Genomic DNA, 14,339 nt, shown 5'->3' with positions numbered 1-14,339 from the left:
TTGTGCTTATATTTAAGAGAGAGCTTTTATAAACACCACCTTTCCCTCCCCTCCTGGGATGAAATGCATTACAGCCTGCCCTTTTATGACTTAGCTGAATAGAGCTGTGTTCTTCACAAAACCAGCTGCATTAATACATGTAGTAACCCTGAACTGAATAATTGAAAAATACGTCGGGTCTTAACAATAGAAAGAACTCTATACATTTTTGCCATTGATTATTATAGGAAGAACAGCACAGGAATGTGCTTTTCTATCTATTACACCAACGGGAGGTGACTTGCAACCACAGGAGTATTCAATAAGTATCATCAATGCATGTATATTCCAATTTAAATAACTGCACTATGCCAAGACTAATTGCAGAATGATATGGGGTTGGAAGGGACCTCTGGAGATCATCTAGTCCAACCCCACATTTGCATCTATTATTGAACTCAATACATTTACAGATAGATTCCCAATTACAGTAGGAATCCTCATTTTATTTTAGCTCCTGTGACAAAAAAAAAAAATAATTAAAAAATATCATTAACTATTTAGAAGCGTGAAATTAGCAAATAGTTTCAGTCCCTCCTGCTTTTAACCATATCACCCAACTAGATGATATACTGGACTCAGGAATGATGTTAGCTTAAAAATTCCCTTTGTCTCTACCCCTGCTGTGGACACTCCACCCCATGTCCACCGTGCACTTCTCTCTGGCCTAAATCACACTGATTAAATGGTTTGTGTGCTTGTGCTGGAAACAGACAGACTGATACGACCCTGCTGAGAGAGAAAATAACCTTCTACAAACAACAAAGAAGAGGTGATATGGGTAGGGGAAAATGGGTGGGAAGGATTTCTAACTCAAGCAATTTTTGGATGTTTTGTAAGATGTATTATTGATGGGCTTACTAAACTGGGAAGAAGATGCAGATCAGAGAATCTAGTGCTGGGAACTTCTCAATTTGGAATTTTCATGGAACTACACCCTTTTGTACAGCAAAAAAAACAGCTGATCTACAATTGGTTTTCTTGTTTCTGCAGAGCACAACAGCCACAGGTTTAGACCGAGCACCGAAGAGTCTACAGCAATCAAGATCCATGCGACCTACCTCAGGTTAAATCAGCTTGAGCTGTCAACAAACAGCAGAGTCTGGAATAAACCAAACACATGAAGACGTTGAAGTGAATCCATTGCGATGGGCGTGCGGTGCTCCGGGAACCTCCTCTGCTCCCCCAGCTCCTGCTGCTGCTGAGGGAAGTGTTTGCCACGATGGCACGTGTTCTCACCAGGAGCACACAACCACACTATGGAACTGTCCTTCGTTTAGTCTTCCTTAGCGATACCGTGCTAATTGGCACAGCTATGGATTTCTCTTAACCATTTATAGGACTTTACCTGTGCGTGGTTTGTAAAGGTACAGGACAGAGGAAACTGTGTCATGAAAGGGGATAAGAATATCAGTCTTTAGAGTTTGGGTTTTATTTTTTAAAAAAATTATTCATCACACTAAGAATTTTTTGTCACAGATCTGACAAAGACATATTCTATAATTAACATAACATCTCCAGAGTATTATATTTTAAATTTTACTCTTTGTTCTCATAATTTCCTGCTAAAGGAACTATCTCCTCAAACATCTAAAAGTAGGTTGTACCAAAACCACATAATGCTGAGAAGAGTCCTCCAAAAGCAAGGACGAGAGAAGGGACAAGCTTCTTCCATGTCTGGTTACAGGGATTTGTCCGTAACAGGCAAAGAAAAAACTACACAACACGAACAATTAATAAGTACACAAAGTACACAAGTGTGTTTATTACATTTTTGCAAGCACTTTGTTCTACATTTCAAAAACGCCACCATCAAGCTGTTGGCACATTTATGTACAAAACAGATTAATCGTAATGCCTGCTACAAAGCATTCTTTGTGAAAATACAAACTCTAATAACCAGAGAAGAGCCAAAAGCATTAACATCATTACATGAGTTTAAAAGACATAGTTTTAAAAATCAGCACAAACGTTTGAAGACACGAAACTGAAACACTACAATATAGAATCCAAAAAGAGGTTCCTACTACTTTTTGCAGAACTGTAATACCGGTACTGCACATTATCAGAAAACTGTTGACCCCATAGGACAGCCTAAGTGTAAAAAAAAACCCAAACCAAAACCCAAAAACAAAACCCAAAACCCCAAATCAAAAACACAACCAAAAAACCCCAAAACAAGCAAAAGAAAAAGAAAAAAAAAAGAAAAATTCAATCAACTAATACTACTTAATGCATTATCATGCCACAAGTAACTATAGTATTACCCTCTACTTACTACAAGAATTGTTAAAAATTACTGATGATGCATGACTAGTAATAGTACAAAGAAGAGTTTTACTCAAGAAGTTTTATTAGAAATGCACTTACACCGAGAGAGAATTCACAATGGCCCAATAAGTGCACAAAACTACCTAAGATTTGTTTAACACTGACAAAAATGTCTTGTCAGGCTACATCACTTTAAAAGACACTTTACAGCATTCTTGTAGCATTAGAAATAGGCAAAAAAAAAAAAAGAAAAACTCTACCAAATTTGGTCCAATAATACTGACTTTTCTTAAATAGGGTTTTTTGTTTTGTTTTTGATACAGGTAATTCTTTCAAATTAAGATGATTTATCTTTCTGATAACATTTTCCTATCAAAATAAAGTTTCAAATATATTACTACACTTTCAAATAATAAGCTCTGTAGTGTTTTTCACCTTACTTTAACATAGTACAGGTAAACCGATATGTGTAGGAAAGCTAGAAGCCAAGCTATAACATTTATGGAAGTCTCCTTTAATATATCTTTTACAGCTCAGACAGGTGCAATCCATTTAAATTTTTAAAGCAGGTAAAAAGACATCTGACTCCTACGGTCACTGTATTTTTGATATATTACTTTCATAAATGTAGCTAAGCAGTAATTTCTTACATCGTCACATGAACAGCTCCAATTTAGCATAACCATCATTGAATTAAAGAGAGATCATTCTGTAAAAAACTATGGATAACTATATCACTTAATTAACAGTTGTCTATATACCATAACTCTTTAACAGGTAGCCGTGGTATTGAATTCCTTCAAAAGGCAAGTGGCCATGCATTGTTAGCACCACGGTCTGCATGCTCACAATACAAACAGGAATTATCACCCATGGAACTTGGAACAAGAGAATATTCTTTAAAAACATCGATAATAATACAATGTTAACAAAGATAAGAAGCACTTTTTAATTTTTTTTTTCTTTTTTTCTTTTTTCTCTTTTTTTCTTTTTTTTTTTTTTTTTTACCCACTATTACAAATTTAGAAATTGCACCTTTGATTGTTTAAAACGTTCTTAGGACCTTCATTCAAGTTGATCAGGGTCCATCTGGCAAGTTTTCCAAATATAAAGGAAAGTCATCAGAATGTTTTCTTTATATATTGTACGTCGCGTACAATGGTCCCTTTGAAGTATACCTGTAGTTAAAGTAGTTATTGAACTCAAAACTAAAAAGTATAAAAAGCTACTTCTTTTTTTCTTCAAAAACATATAAGAAACAATGCAAAAGGTGTTATGCATAACACATACAAAGTGATTAAAAAAATCAAACACATATTTGTATTTGACAATAGTTTAGTATCCTTGATCTAGCAGAACTAATTAGCTTAAAAGGATTCAGGAAAGGCTATTTAGGAGCTCTGTGGCAGAGAATGGTTACACAAAGTAAGAACTAATTAAGAAACCAAGTGCTAGACAACCAAGAATTGTACATGGGCGATGTGTGAGTCACCCCAACTATCTTTTGTGAGAAGCACTTTCAATTGTTTTTAAGATGGTTGGATGGCCTTTAGTTAAACAACAAAGCATTCACGTGTTAGGAAGTAAGACAAGGTTTCTCTTATGTGTAAGCGTTGAGCCGCTCTTTAGAGCGAGTAGAATGAATGTCATGAAGCTCTTGCTCCTCCTTTGATTTAATATCCTCGTATTTTTGCATTCTGCAGGCGTCTTTCACGTAGGCCCAGTTGGCAGACAAGACCATGAGATAATGGACCTGTAAGAGAGGCAACAGGGAGTTAGGAACCCACAGCGCTGATCAGAGTAGAGCACCTTCCAACTGGAAAGTTCTGGGATGGAGCTTGGGTTTCCGTCAGAAGGAACCCAACTTTGTCAAGTCAAGAAGAAGAACAGCAACATGATGTGAAGTTCAAGCTGGAGCTTCATTAATCCTCAGCTTATGCAGCTCACTGCTGTTCCTCTTCCCACCACTCGCAGTTGGGAGCAGTGGTTGGGAATAAAAGAACCAAGAAATTAATGCATCATCCCTGTTTTACCATTTCAGCTGCTCTGCACATCTACATGGAAAAAGGCCCCTGGTAATTTCTTGCAGGCTTTTCCTCATTGAATCACTATTTGTTAAAGGAGCTGCTTAAGAGAGAAATACACCATAGACTCATCTGTGGTCTTACAGTTACGTATCTAATACAATTACAGAAAGATTTTCTTTTTCTTTCATCTTAAAGTTAGCATTAGCTTTCCATTTAGCCATGATTTCTTTCTTTCATCTACAACCCTATTTCGTTAAAACCAGCTAATTTGGCAAAAGCTTTTCCAAAAACTGAAACGTATGTTCAACTGGGTAAAATATAGATACACATAAACTTGAGGTCTTAAAAGGGCACACACCTGTCACCATTTAATTTAGTAATTTTATTTCGCTGTTGTATTAGTGATACCACAATTTATTTATGCCATTCTTTGAAATGGGTAGAAAACTAAAAAGTGGTTTGAGTTATTTTCAAAAGACAACTTCTGTAGACATCTTGAATGGAGCAAAAACAGTGTTCGTGTTCCATGTAAATTTTTGAAAAGGTAAAAATACACTCAATTATTTTCTTAAGACAACAAAATTAAGAGTTTTCCGAGTATTCCATTCACAAACAAAATTTCAAAACATCTGAAAAGGAGGGGAAAAATCCTTATTAGTGAGTATTGGAGATTGGACCTGACTCACTTGCAGCCAACATGAATCACCGGGTGAGCCACGATGATACACACCCAAAGAGCCTCGTTTACTCGTGTCAGCGAACGGGGAGGACAGAATGTCTATGAATACATCTGAGGATTCAATGCCAATTAAAGGCTATTGGCAATATTGTCACACATGAACAAATGTTTTTCATTTGGCTTTGAATAAATTTAATCTGAAAGTCAGTGAAAGATATCTGACCAGCAGAAAAATTATGTTCTGCAAATGTTTTCCATTATAAATAGAGGATGTAAAACACCCTAATTGCATTGGAGATGGAGATTAGTAGTCTATAAAAATCGCATGGTGTGGCTGCCCATGACTGAGCTTAATGACCAGGAGATGTCCTGTCTTCTGAATGGTGGCAATGAATGATTAAACAAGTGATAAATTTTAACACAACACCAATACAGGGAATGAAGCTGAGTCCTCCCAGGAACTGCTGCCAAAAATACAATAGCTGGTGAGGGGTCTGGAGCATGAGTCTTGTGAGGAGCAGCTGAGGGAGCTGGGGATGTTCAGCCTGGAGAAAAAGAGGCTGAGGAATATGAGGAAAAATTTCATCACTGAAAGGGTTTCCAAACCTTGGAAGAGACTTCTCAGGGCAGTGGTGGAGTCACCATCCCTGGGCAGACGTGGTGCTGAGGGACATGGGTAAGTGCTGGATTTAATATGAGGAAAAATTTCATCACCGAAAGGGTTTCCAAACCTTGGAAGAGACTTCCCAGGGCAGTGGTGGAGTCACCATCCCTGGGCAGACGTGGTGCTGAGGGACATGGGTTAGTGGTGGGTTTGGAAGTGCTGGGTTGATGGTTGAGGAGTCACCATGCCTGGAGGTATTTAAAACCTGGGCAGACGTGGTGCTGAGGGACATGGGTAAGTGCTGGATTTGGAAGTGTTGGGTTGATGGTTGGACTCAATGACCTTAAAGGTCCCTTCCAACCTTGATGATTCTATTCTAAACTTCCTCCTTCAGAGGCAGTCACATGCTTTCTCCATTCAGTCATTTTTTGGAGCTAGTTTCCTTAGTCTTCATGCTTGTGGCCACCTACAGTATAAAGTCTACTTTGGCTGCCTGTTGGAGCAACAAACTTCTCTCCTGTCCACTTCAGCTTCCCAGCTCTGGGCCTTTCAGGATATTCATAGGCTTTGAAAGCTTTCCTTTCAAAGGTGGACCTCAAACGTCCCACTTTCAGTCTGATGGATCTCCTTGCAAGGAGCCTTTGACTTCTCAGTACACACTCTGTTGGGCTCTGTATTCAGCCAGAAAATAAAAATATTCAGTAATGATATTCAACTGGTTTATTCCAGGTCTCTCTGGACATTTATTCCTCCCCTAGCAGGCTTTCAGGTACTTTCTGATGAGAGCATCTCTTATAGTTATGCTAATCAACTGCCTCAGAGGTCACAGATAATTTCCTGAAACCAAAAAGATTCCACCTCCTCCTAAGAAATAGAAAAACTAACCTAGGATTCAATTAGTGGAAAATGGAATAGAGCAATTTTAAAACGCCTTAAGATTATGCAAATTCTGTTGAAACCAGACGGCTGTAGGTATATGAGTACCTTAGATTCATACTAAATGAACAGAACCAATTTATTATGTTTTTTCTTTGGGGGAAATGGCAGTGTTGGCTTTTTCCACAAACGTTTGGTGGCAATTGTTGCTGATTAGTGCAGGCTAATGTTCGTTTCTTAATCTGGCTAATTAAGATTGAGGAAAACGTTCTGAAACCCTTCAAAAGACCAAATATTTTTGGTGTCTTTTTTTTTGTCCTGGTGCTTTATGGCAAGTTTGGGGAACACAGTCTGAGTTGAGGAGCCAGAATATAGAAAGAAGTGTTCAGAGAACCTGTCCTCCTGGAAAAAGACCACGGATAGTGGTATTTCTACGTATCTTCCCGAGTTTCTTAATATCTCTAGTCCAACCCTGGCAGCACAACCTGTGATGGCAGCACAAGTGCTGGAGATGGCAGCATGTACTATGTTACCCTGGGACACATCCTGGCCATAATTTAGGGCACAAGACGAAGAAATGCCTCATAGCTAACTCAGCTGTTCGAAAAGATTTCACTGGAATAGGCATTTCTAGATCAAAAGAGAGAGACTAATGCTGAATCCTCATTCTGATGAATGAAACGCCTTAAAATTCCTCTACGGTAAAACTCTATGGAAAAAATGCAAAGAAACAGGCTGGTAATCTTAAGAATTCTGGCATCTCAGAAAATTACAATTTGCATCCAATGAAAATATCAGTCCTTTGCGGGTAAGATTTAAATTAAAAAAATATAATCTGAACCTCAAACAGACTGTAGACACGAGAATCCCAGAAGTGGGGGGAGCATCTGAGCAGCGCACTCACACCTTCCTGATCTTTTGAAACACATCTGTCTGAAAACCCTGCAGCTGAAGAATACGTGATGAAAATGGGACCGTGTAGGCACATTTATTATCCTCACAAAATATTTGGTAACGACACAGTAAGAGACAAATTTTAACTTAATGCCTTGCAGGTGCAGTTGGCATTTTTCTTCTACCAAAAAAAGTAGACAAACTGTTCTGCAGGTGCGTTGGCCACAGTCTGACCTTCATCGGACTCCCATTCTTCACCCAGCCCTTCCTTAAAAACTCACAGACCCAAACTTCTGGAGTAACTGCTGAAAACTCTCGGAGTTCACAGTCTCTATGAGTAGGATGGCTTTCCTGGAAACAACTGCTTTAGCTTCTGTAATGAATATAATCTCAAATACATGTCCACACTATATAATGGAATATATGTTTAACAGGGCCACCACCTCTTTTTTGTTTAACACCAAGTTCCTAGACAACATCATCACACTAAGGAGGTCATCTCTAAGTGGCTGTCTAATTGTGTTTTGCAATCCCATGACCTGAGTATTTTTTCATTAAGAAGTCTTGTTAAATTTCATAATCCTGGAGATCTGCTGCCGTTGTGGATATATACAAAAACTAACTTCATTAAATCATATTTATGATTATTCCTTCAACAGCACGTTGATTCATTTTCCCTCCCCTAAATTGCTTCTTTCTTGGGAAAGCAAACTCTTCTTCCCCATCCCTTGAGGTGTCCAAGGCCAGGTTGGAGGGGGCTTGGAGCAACCTGGGCTGGTGGGAGGTGTCCCTGCCCAGGGCAGCGGGGTTTGGAAAATCAATTGAATTATTAATATTAATTATATTCTACGGTTATACCTATTATTTGTGGTCTTGAAATAAAAATTAGATTGAAAAAATATTTTTTTTGTTTAGCTAGTTCTGCTGTCTTGGCAGGGTGTCATTTAATACTGAAAAAATGGCAGAGAAAAACAAACAAAAAAATCACTAATGCAACAGGAACACTAGTTTCATGGAATATTCACTGATTTTATTTTTTTATAACTTTAATTCTAAGGAAAATGAAAAATTTATGGCGCTGGGATTCAACGAAAAGTTTCTACTAGCAGTAGGAATAGAAATCACCATCATGAACACTCTTCTCACAGAATGCATCAGTACCAAGTAACAGTCAATTCTCATTTCCCATTCCAGAGTTCCCATTCCACACAAAACCACACTGGCACAGAATCCCCATTCTAAAAAGACCTTTAAGGTTAAGCAGACACCACAAACAACAGGTGGAAGAGCAGGGCACCGGCTCACACACTTTTTATCTCAGTGGAACATTTTCGTTGGCAAAACGTCATCAAATTCAAAGTAATTTTCATTATACAAAAAATTAGTCCTGACAGAAAAACTGACGCGTTCACAGAAATTAACTAGAAATTAGCAATTCAGAAGACAGTTGAGTGTTGGGTGGCTTACCATGGCGATGACCGCTGCGCCAGCTCCAGCAAGAGCCACGATGAACAAGTGGAACGTCATGTTTAGCTGCAAAGGGGGACAAAGAAAAGGACTTTTCGTGGTCGTTCCATAAGCAGAAACTGAACAAAATAACATAGAGCAAATAACTACCTTCCTGGTGCTGCCCTTCTACAAGAGCAATGATTAATATTACTTTTTCTAAGAGGCTGACATCAGTACGTGATGTTGTGCTTGTGCCTGTTGTGTTACAATACTCATATCAGGGATAATGCATCATTCTAATTCAAAATATTCTACTTAAATTATAAAATATTTAAAAACTTATTATTTCAAAATAAACCATCCAGCACTTATTTTTATTTATTTTTTTATTTCAGTTACAACACTACTTTACTAGATCTAGAAATGTTTGCAGTGGTTTCTCTAGTGGCAGAGACAGCCCAAGAGAACCCCGCTCCCCTTCGTTAGCTGTAGCTTTCCACCTTCATATATTGATTACTTACCTCCCAAATATGCCCGTAAAAATCTATTCATAGTGATATAATATAAGCCAGGTTAATTAAATAACGCAAGTTAACCACCTTCACAGCAAGGGTTGCATTTTCTTTGATGTTTTTGGTACAAGGGCAGGTCGTGTACCTTCACCCTAAGATTTATTCAAACACAGTAAGACCCAGTGAAACATTTAGCAAAGCAGCCTCTGACTTCAAAGGCGTAAAGATTTTAGTGTCTCTTTTTGTTCTAGAGAGATGTAACTTTGTTTGTCTTGTCTTCATCCCTGATCATTTAAAAACAGGCCCCAAAACCTCTGCTGCACTGAAATAGGTGGCATTTGCTTAAGGGGAAAGTAATACAAGGACTGCACTGGGATTTATTATCCTAATTTTGTGTGAGATTTTGGTCAAATCCATTTGAAAGCCCTTACTCTCCTGTCACAACAGTAATCACCAGAATTTCAAACAGTGATTCATTTTACAGACCGATTCATCGTGCAGCAGGTGCATTAGCTTTCAAAAACATCTCAGTAAAAATATAGATGACAATGGAATTCTTAAAAAGAAATACAAATGCAAGTGTATTTCGAAAACAATGGCTGGGGAAATTGCACTGACTAAAATTGGTACGTGGTAAAAGACTAGGAAAAGTACTATCTGACTGGATTTTCCACGATTAGCTTTCAAAAACATCTCAGTAAAAATATAGATGACAATGGAATTCTTAAAAAGAAATACAAATGCAAGTGTATTTCGAAAACAATGGCTGGGGAAATTGCACTGACTAAAATTGGTACGTGGTAAAAGACTAGGAAAAGTACTACCTGAGTGTATTTTCCACTGGGATTTTATGTCATCACCATAGCTAGAATACTCTTACAATAAGATTAAGAAAAAAAGCACACTCCAGTTACTACCTACGATAACACACAGTATGGGGAAAAGTACTATCTGACTGGATTTTCCACGGGGATTTTATGTCATCACCATAGCTAGAATACTCTTACAGTAAGAGTAAGAAAAAAGCACACTCCATTACTACCTACAATAACACACAAAATTTTGACAAAAATAGGGTCACGTTTATTCACCTCATTCGAGTCACACATCTTGAAGAAACTTTCTGATGAGGTGCAAACCTTCTTTTCCTCTCCAATAGTTACGATACCTGGAGCAAAAGAAATATTGACAGCATTTAGTATTCCCAGTACAAAGCAACTTACTTCCTATGAGCCAAAAAAGCTAAGAAATACAGATTGCAGAACCCTTTTTAACAATGAATTCATTTTTCTTTGTTGCTACTCTGAGGGCTGGAGCCCCTCTGCTGTGAGGACAGGCTGAGAGAGTTGGGGGGTTCAGCCTGGAGAAGAGAAGGCTCCAGGGAGACCTTAGAGCCCCTTCCAGTCCCTCAAGGGGCTCCAGCAGAGATGGGGAGGGACTCTGGATCGGGAAGGGGAGCCATAGGACCCTGGAGAAGAGAAGGCTCCAGGGAGACCTTAGAGCCCCTTCCAGCCCCTCAAGGGGCTCCCTTTTTATTACAAGCCCTGGCAGGAACCATGCAGGTAATAATTTTTCAGTCATTATTGAAAATATGTTAATTCCAGATTTTTATCAGCACATATATCAAAACACCAGAAAAATTATTTGCAGGCAGTATCACCACCAACACAAGAATTCTCAGAATTTTTTAAGATTCCAAGCCCTATTTTGTCCAAATTCCCATCCCCTTAAAACACACTCGTGTCTGTATCCCCACTTTATTCTCAGCCCCTCCAGTTCAGGCTTTAGCCCTGCTCTTCCTCTGCAGCCCCTTAGACTGGTGGTGTCTGTATTGTTCCTCTTCATCAAAATTTTTGCAAGCAACTAATCTTGTCCTATCCTGGTTCCTTTCTGCAGGGAAAGATAACCTAGGATCTCACATCTCCAAGTTGGTGTCCTATCACAAGATTAAAAAGTCATTCTCCAAATAAATGACTAATTAAGCATTTTAGACAAGTTCCAGAAATTCCAAAAGAAGAGACTACACAGAAGCCCCAAGCGAAATATTCAGTACTCTGGGAAGATGGAGAATGTTGATTCATAGAATAATTTTGGTTGGAAAGATCATCTATGAGCCAAAAAAGCTAAGAAATACAGATTGCAGAACCATTTTTAACAATGAATTCATTTTCTTTGTTGCTACTCTGAGGGCTGGAGCCCCTCTGCTGTGAGGACAGGCTGAGAGAGTTGGGGGGTTCAGCCTGGAGAAGAGAAGGCTCCAGGGAGACCTTAGAGCCCCTTCCAGTCCCTCAAGGGGCTCCAGCAGAGATGGGGAGGGACTCTGGATCGGGAAGGGGAGCCATAGGACGAGGAAGGGTTTGACACTGAAAGAGGGGAGATTGAGATGAAATGTGGGGAAGAACTTCTTCGGGGTGAGGGTGGTGAGAGCACCACGTCTGCTCAGCTTTTAAATCCTTCCAGAGATGGTGACTCCACCACCTGGGCAGCCTCTTCCAAGGCTTGACAGCCCTTTCTGGGAAGAAATTTTTCCTAATATCCATCCTAAACGTCCCCTGGTGCAACTTGAGGCCGTTTCCTCTTTGTCCCATGGCCTTTTTCTTGGGAGAAGAGACCGACCCCCCCCCGGCTACACCCTCCTTTCATGGAGTTGGAGAGAGTGAGAAGGTCTCCCCTGATTCAGTGGTGTCAGGCCTGGAAATGCAGCACATCTCTAATAAACTGCCTTGAGGAGTGGGTAAAAGGGTAGAAAGAGATACTTAACAATTGTTTCAGAAACACTTGAAACAGTTCGTTTCAGATACATGGAAGCTTTATTTTGTGAAATCTTGGCTCTATATTTAGTGCCCTTCCTTCACGTACCATACTGGCGAAGATCCAAGCAGAGATTAGCTCCGTCCACCACGGTGGCATTTCGGCAAATGGTCCACAGGTTGAAGTACATGTAAACGGGCAGAGAAGTGAAAGCTGTCACGCCAAGCCAGGCCAACATAAAGATGTATGTCAGCATAATAAACTGCAGAAAAAGAGGGGAAAAAACCAAAATCAGTGGTAAGTCAGAACTTAACCAATACTCCATTGCCAAAAAGGGAATCACAGGGAAGGAACAAATGCATTTCAGTTTGGTTTTGGTCTGATAATCAATTCACAATCTGGTCAAAGGGAGCGATGGAGCACCAACATGACATTTCTGAAGAACAAGTAGTTATGCTTCCACCAGCACAAGCTTTCTCCATGTTCCTGTCTCCCTTGGATCACACCACCACATCTGCAGCACAGAGAGCTGCGGGCTTTGGGAAGAAGGTATCTCCTTCTTTCACATCACCCCTACTCCAGAAGAGGCCATATGGTTGTTTTTTCCACTACCAGTCAGGAGACAAACAACTAGAATGAAATACTATAGGCTTTGCTTGCTTATAAAATCTGGGTCCTCATAAAAAGAAGTCATTGTCCATGGATGCCACAGAATCTCCCCAGCATTGAACCAATAAGGCAATATATTTGTCCTTTTCTTACTGTATTTAGACATATTTGGGGTCTCCATACGTGGGGATTCGTCACTGAGAACAAACTAGGGTGCTTAGTAATAAACACATTAAATTACATGCTTTGCAGCATGTCTTCTCCAAAGGCTACACATTTTCTTGGTTTTATGCTCTCCAGAGAATAGAAATCTGTTTCTAGGAGGCATCAAACTGTACTTGCCATCGGGGCCAGTAGTTTTTCCTGCACACCCAGCTTCTCTAAACACGTAAACACGGCACGTTACTGCTCTGCTGCTAACCTGAGACGACCAGCAGAGACACTTATCAGGAATAAATTAGCTTTTCTTTCTGCGCTGCGGAAAGGACGTGAAGATGTGACATGGTTAAGTGGGGAAGATAAGTCAGCCTTTAAAAATTGAATTCAAATAGCCCCGAGATTTGATGGCTTCAGATATGTCAATGAATCTAAACACATTACTAAGAAAAAAAAAATTCTAACATTTTTCTAGCTGCTTACCACAGAAAAACACTGACTCTGAGAATAAGAAAAAAGAGCTGTTCCTGAAAACTGAGTTATCTAGTCCACAATCTGCTTAAAATTAAATGTTAAAGAGTAAATAAGGGGAAAATGGAAGACTTTTTTTTGTTCTTTTTTAATGTAAGACCTTTCACATCAGGAGATCAAGGAAAAAGCCTATAGTAAATACAGATTTGAGTTATGGAAATCAAGTAAGGTCAGACTTAAAAGGGGTGTAAATTGTTGTAAAAATTTTTAGAGGGGTGGCTTGTTCATGTGGACCTGAGCAGGAAAAGAAATCCAAAACAGCAAAAGGTTTGAATTTTAGGTGAGGTACTTCTATTACTTTGAAGTTATGGGATGGACATTCTCAAGCAATATTAAAGAGACCTTAACTTGATTTACTTTAACTCACTTCCAAGAATATTAAATAAAAGCCATTTTAATTCTGAGGAAGTGTATTTACGTAGGGCTTTAATGTAGTTTAATTAATCCAGTTTAAAATTCAATTCAGATTAATTTTCCCGATAGTCCCTAGGTAGATGACACTTTCAGCAGTAGTTTGAAAAGCCGGAGAATTTATAGCTCTAAAAATAATTATCAGAAAGATGCAGGAAAGTAAAAGATAAAGTGGAACAAGGAACAGAAGTGTTCTGTTTAATACTTTGGGAATCTGCTTTCTATCTTTTTCTTCATCTAGTACTCCTCATAGTGTACAAACCTGCCAGTTTGTACACTATGAACCATTTCAACTTTCCCCTTAACATAAAACTAGTTTAAAAGGGAAAATTATGTGTCTAATATATCTTTAAAGATTTTTGAACATGTATTCATGCAGATAATGGCTGCATTCTTCCTTTCCAACTTTTCCCAGAACCACACTCACTAGAAAATCAACTGAAAAATTAGAGAATGTGATAGTAAAGTCTATAATAAATATACACTCTTGAATATTACAGTAGACTTTTCTGTGTGTCAGTTGCTTTATA

At 38.9% G+C, this 14,339-nt stretch overlaps 1 protein-coding gene across 1 annotated transcript in view; it reads right to left on the bottom strand.

Annotated features, from left to right (window-relative positions):
• Nucleotides 1–1,772: 1,772 nt before the first annotated feature.
• Nucleotides 1,773–14,339, bottom strand: part of GPM6A (glycoprotein M6A) — a 126,604-nt gene continuing 114,037 nt past the window's right edge. The window contains exons 4-7 of the mRNA XM_014949701.1: nt 12,211–12,364; nt 10,443–10,519; nt 8,858–8,923; nt 1,773–4,063 (exon numbers count right to left, since the gene is read on the bottom strand). Of these exons, the coding sequence (XP_014805187.1) occupies nt 3,911–4,063; nt 8,858–8,923; nt 10,443–10,519; nt 12,211–12,364 (450 nt within the window). The 3' untranslated portion in view covers nt 1,773–3,910. The remainder of the gene's footprint in view (nt 4,064–8,857; nt 8,924–10,442; nt 10,520–12,210; nt 12,365–14,339) is intronic.

This window comes from Calidris pugnax, unplaced genomic scaffold, assembly GCF_001431845.1.
Source record: "Calidris pugnax isolate Ruff unplaced genomic scaffold, ASM143184v1 scaffold195, whole genome shotgun sequence".
Lineage (NCBI taxonomy): Eukaryota > Metazoa > Chordata > Aves > Charadriiformes > Scolopacidae > Calidris > Calidris pugnax.
This window is presented reverse-complemented; position numbering and strand designations above follow the sequence as displayed.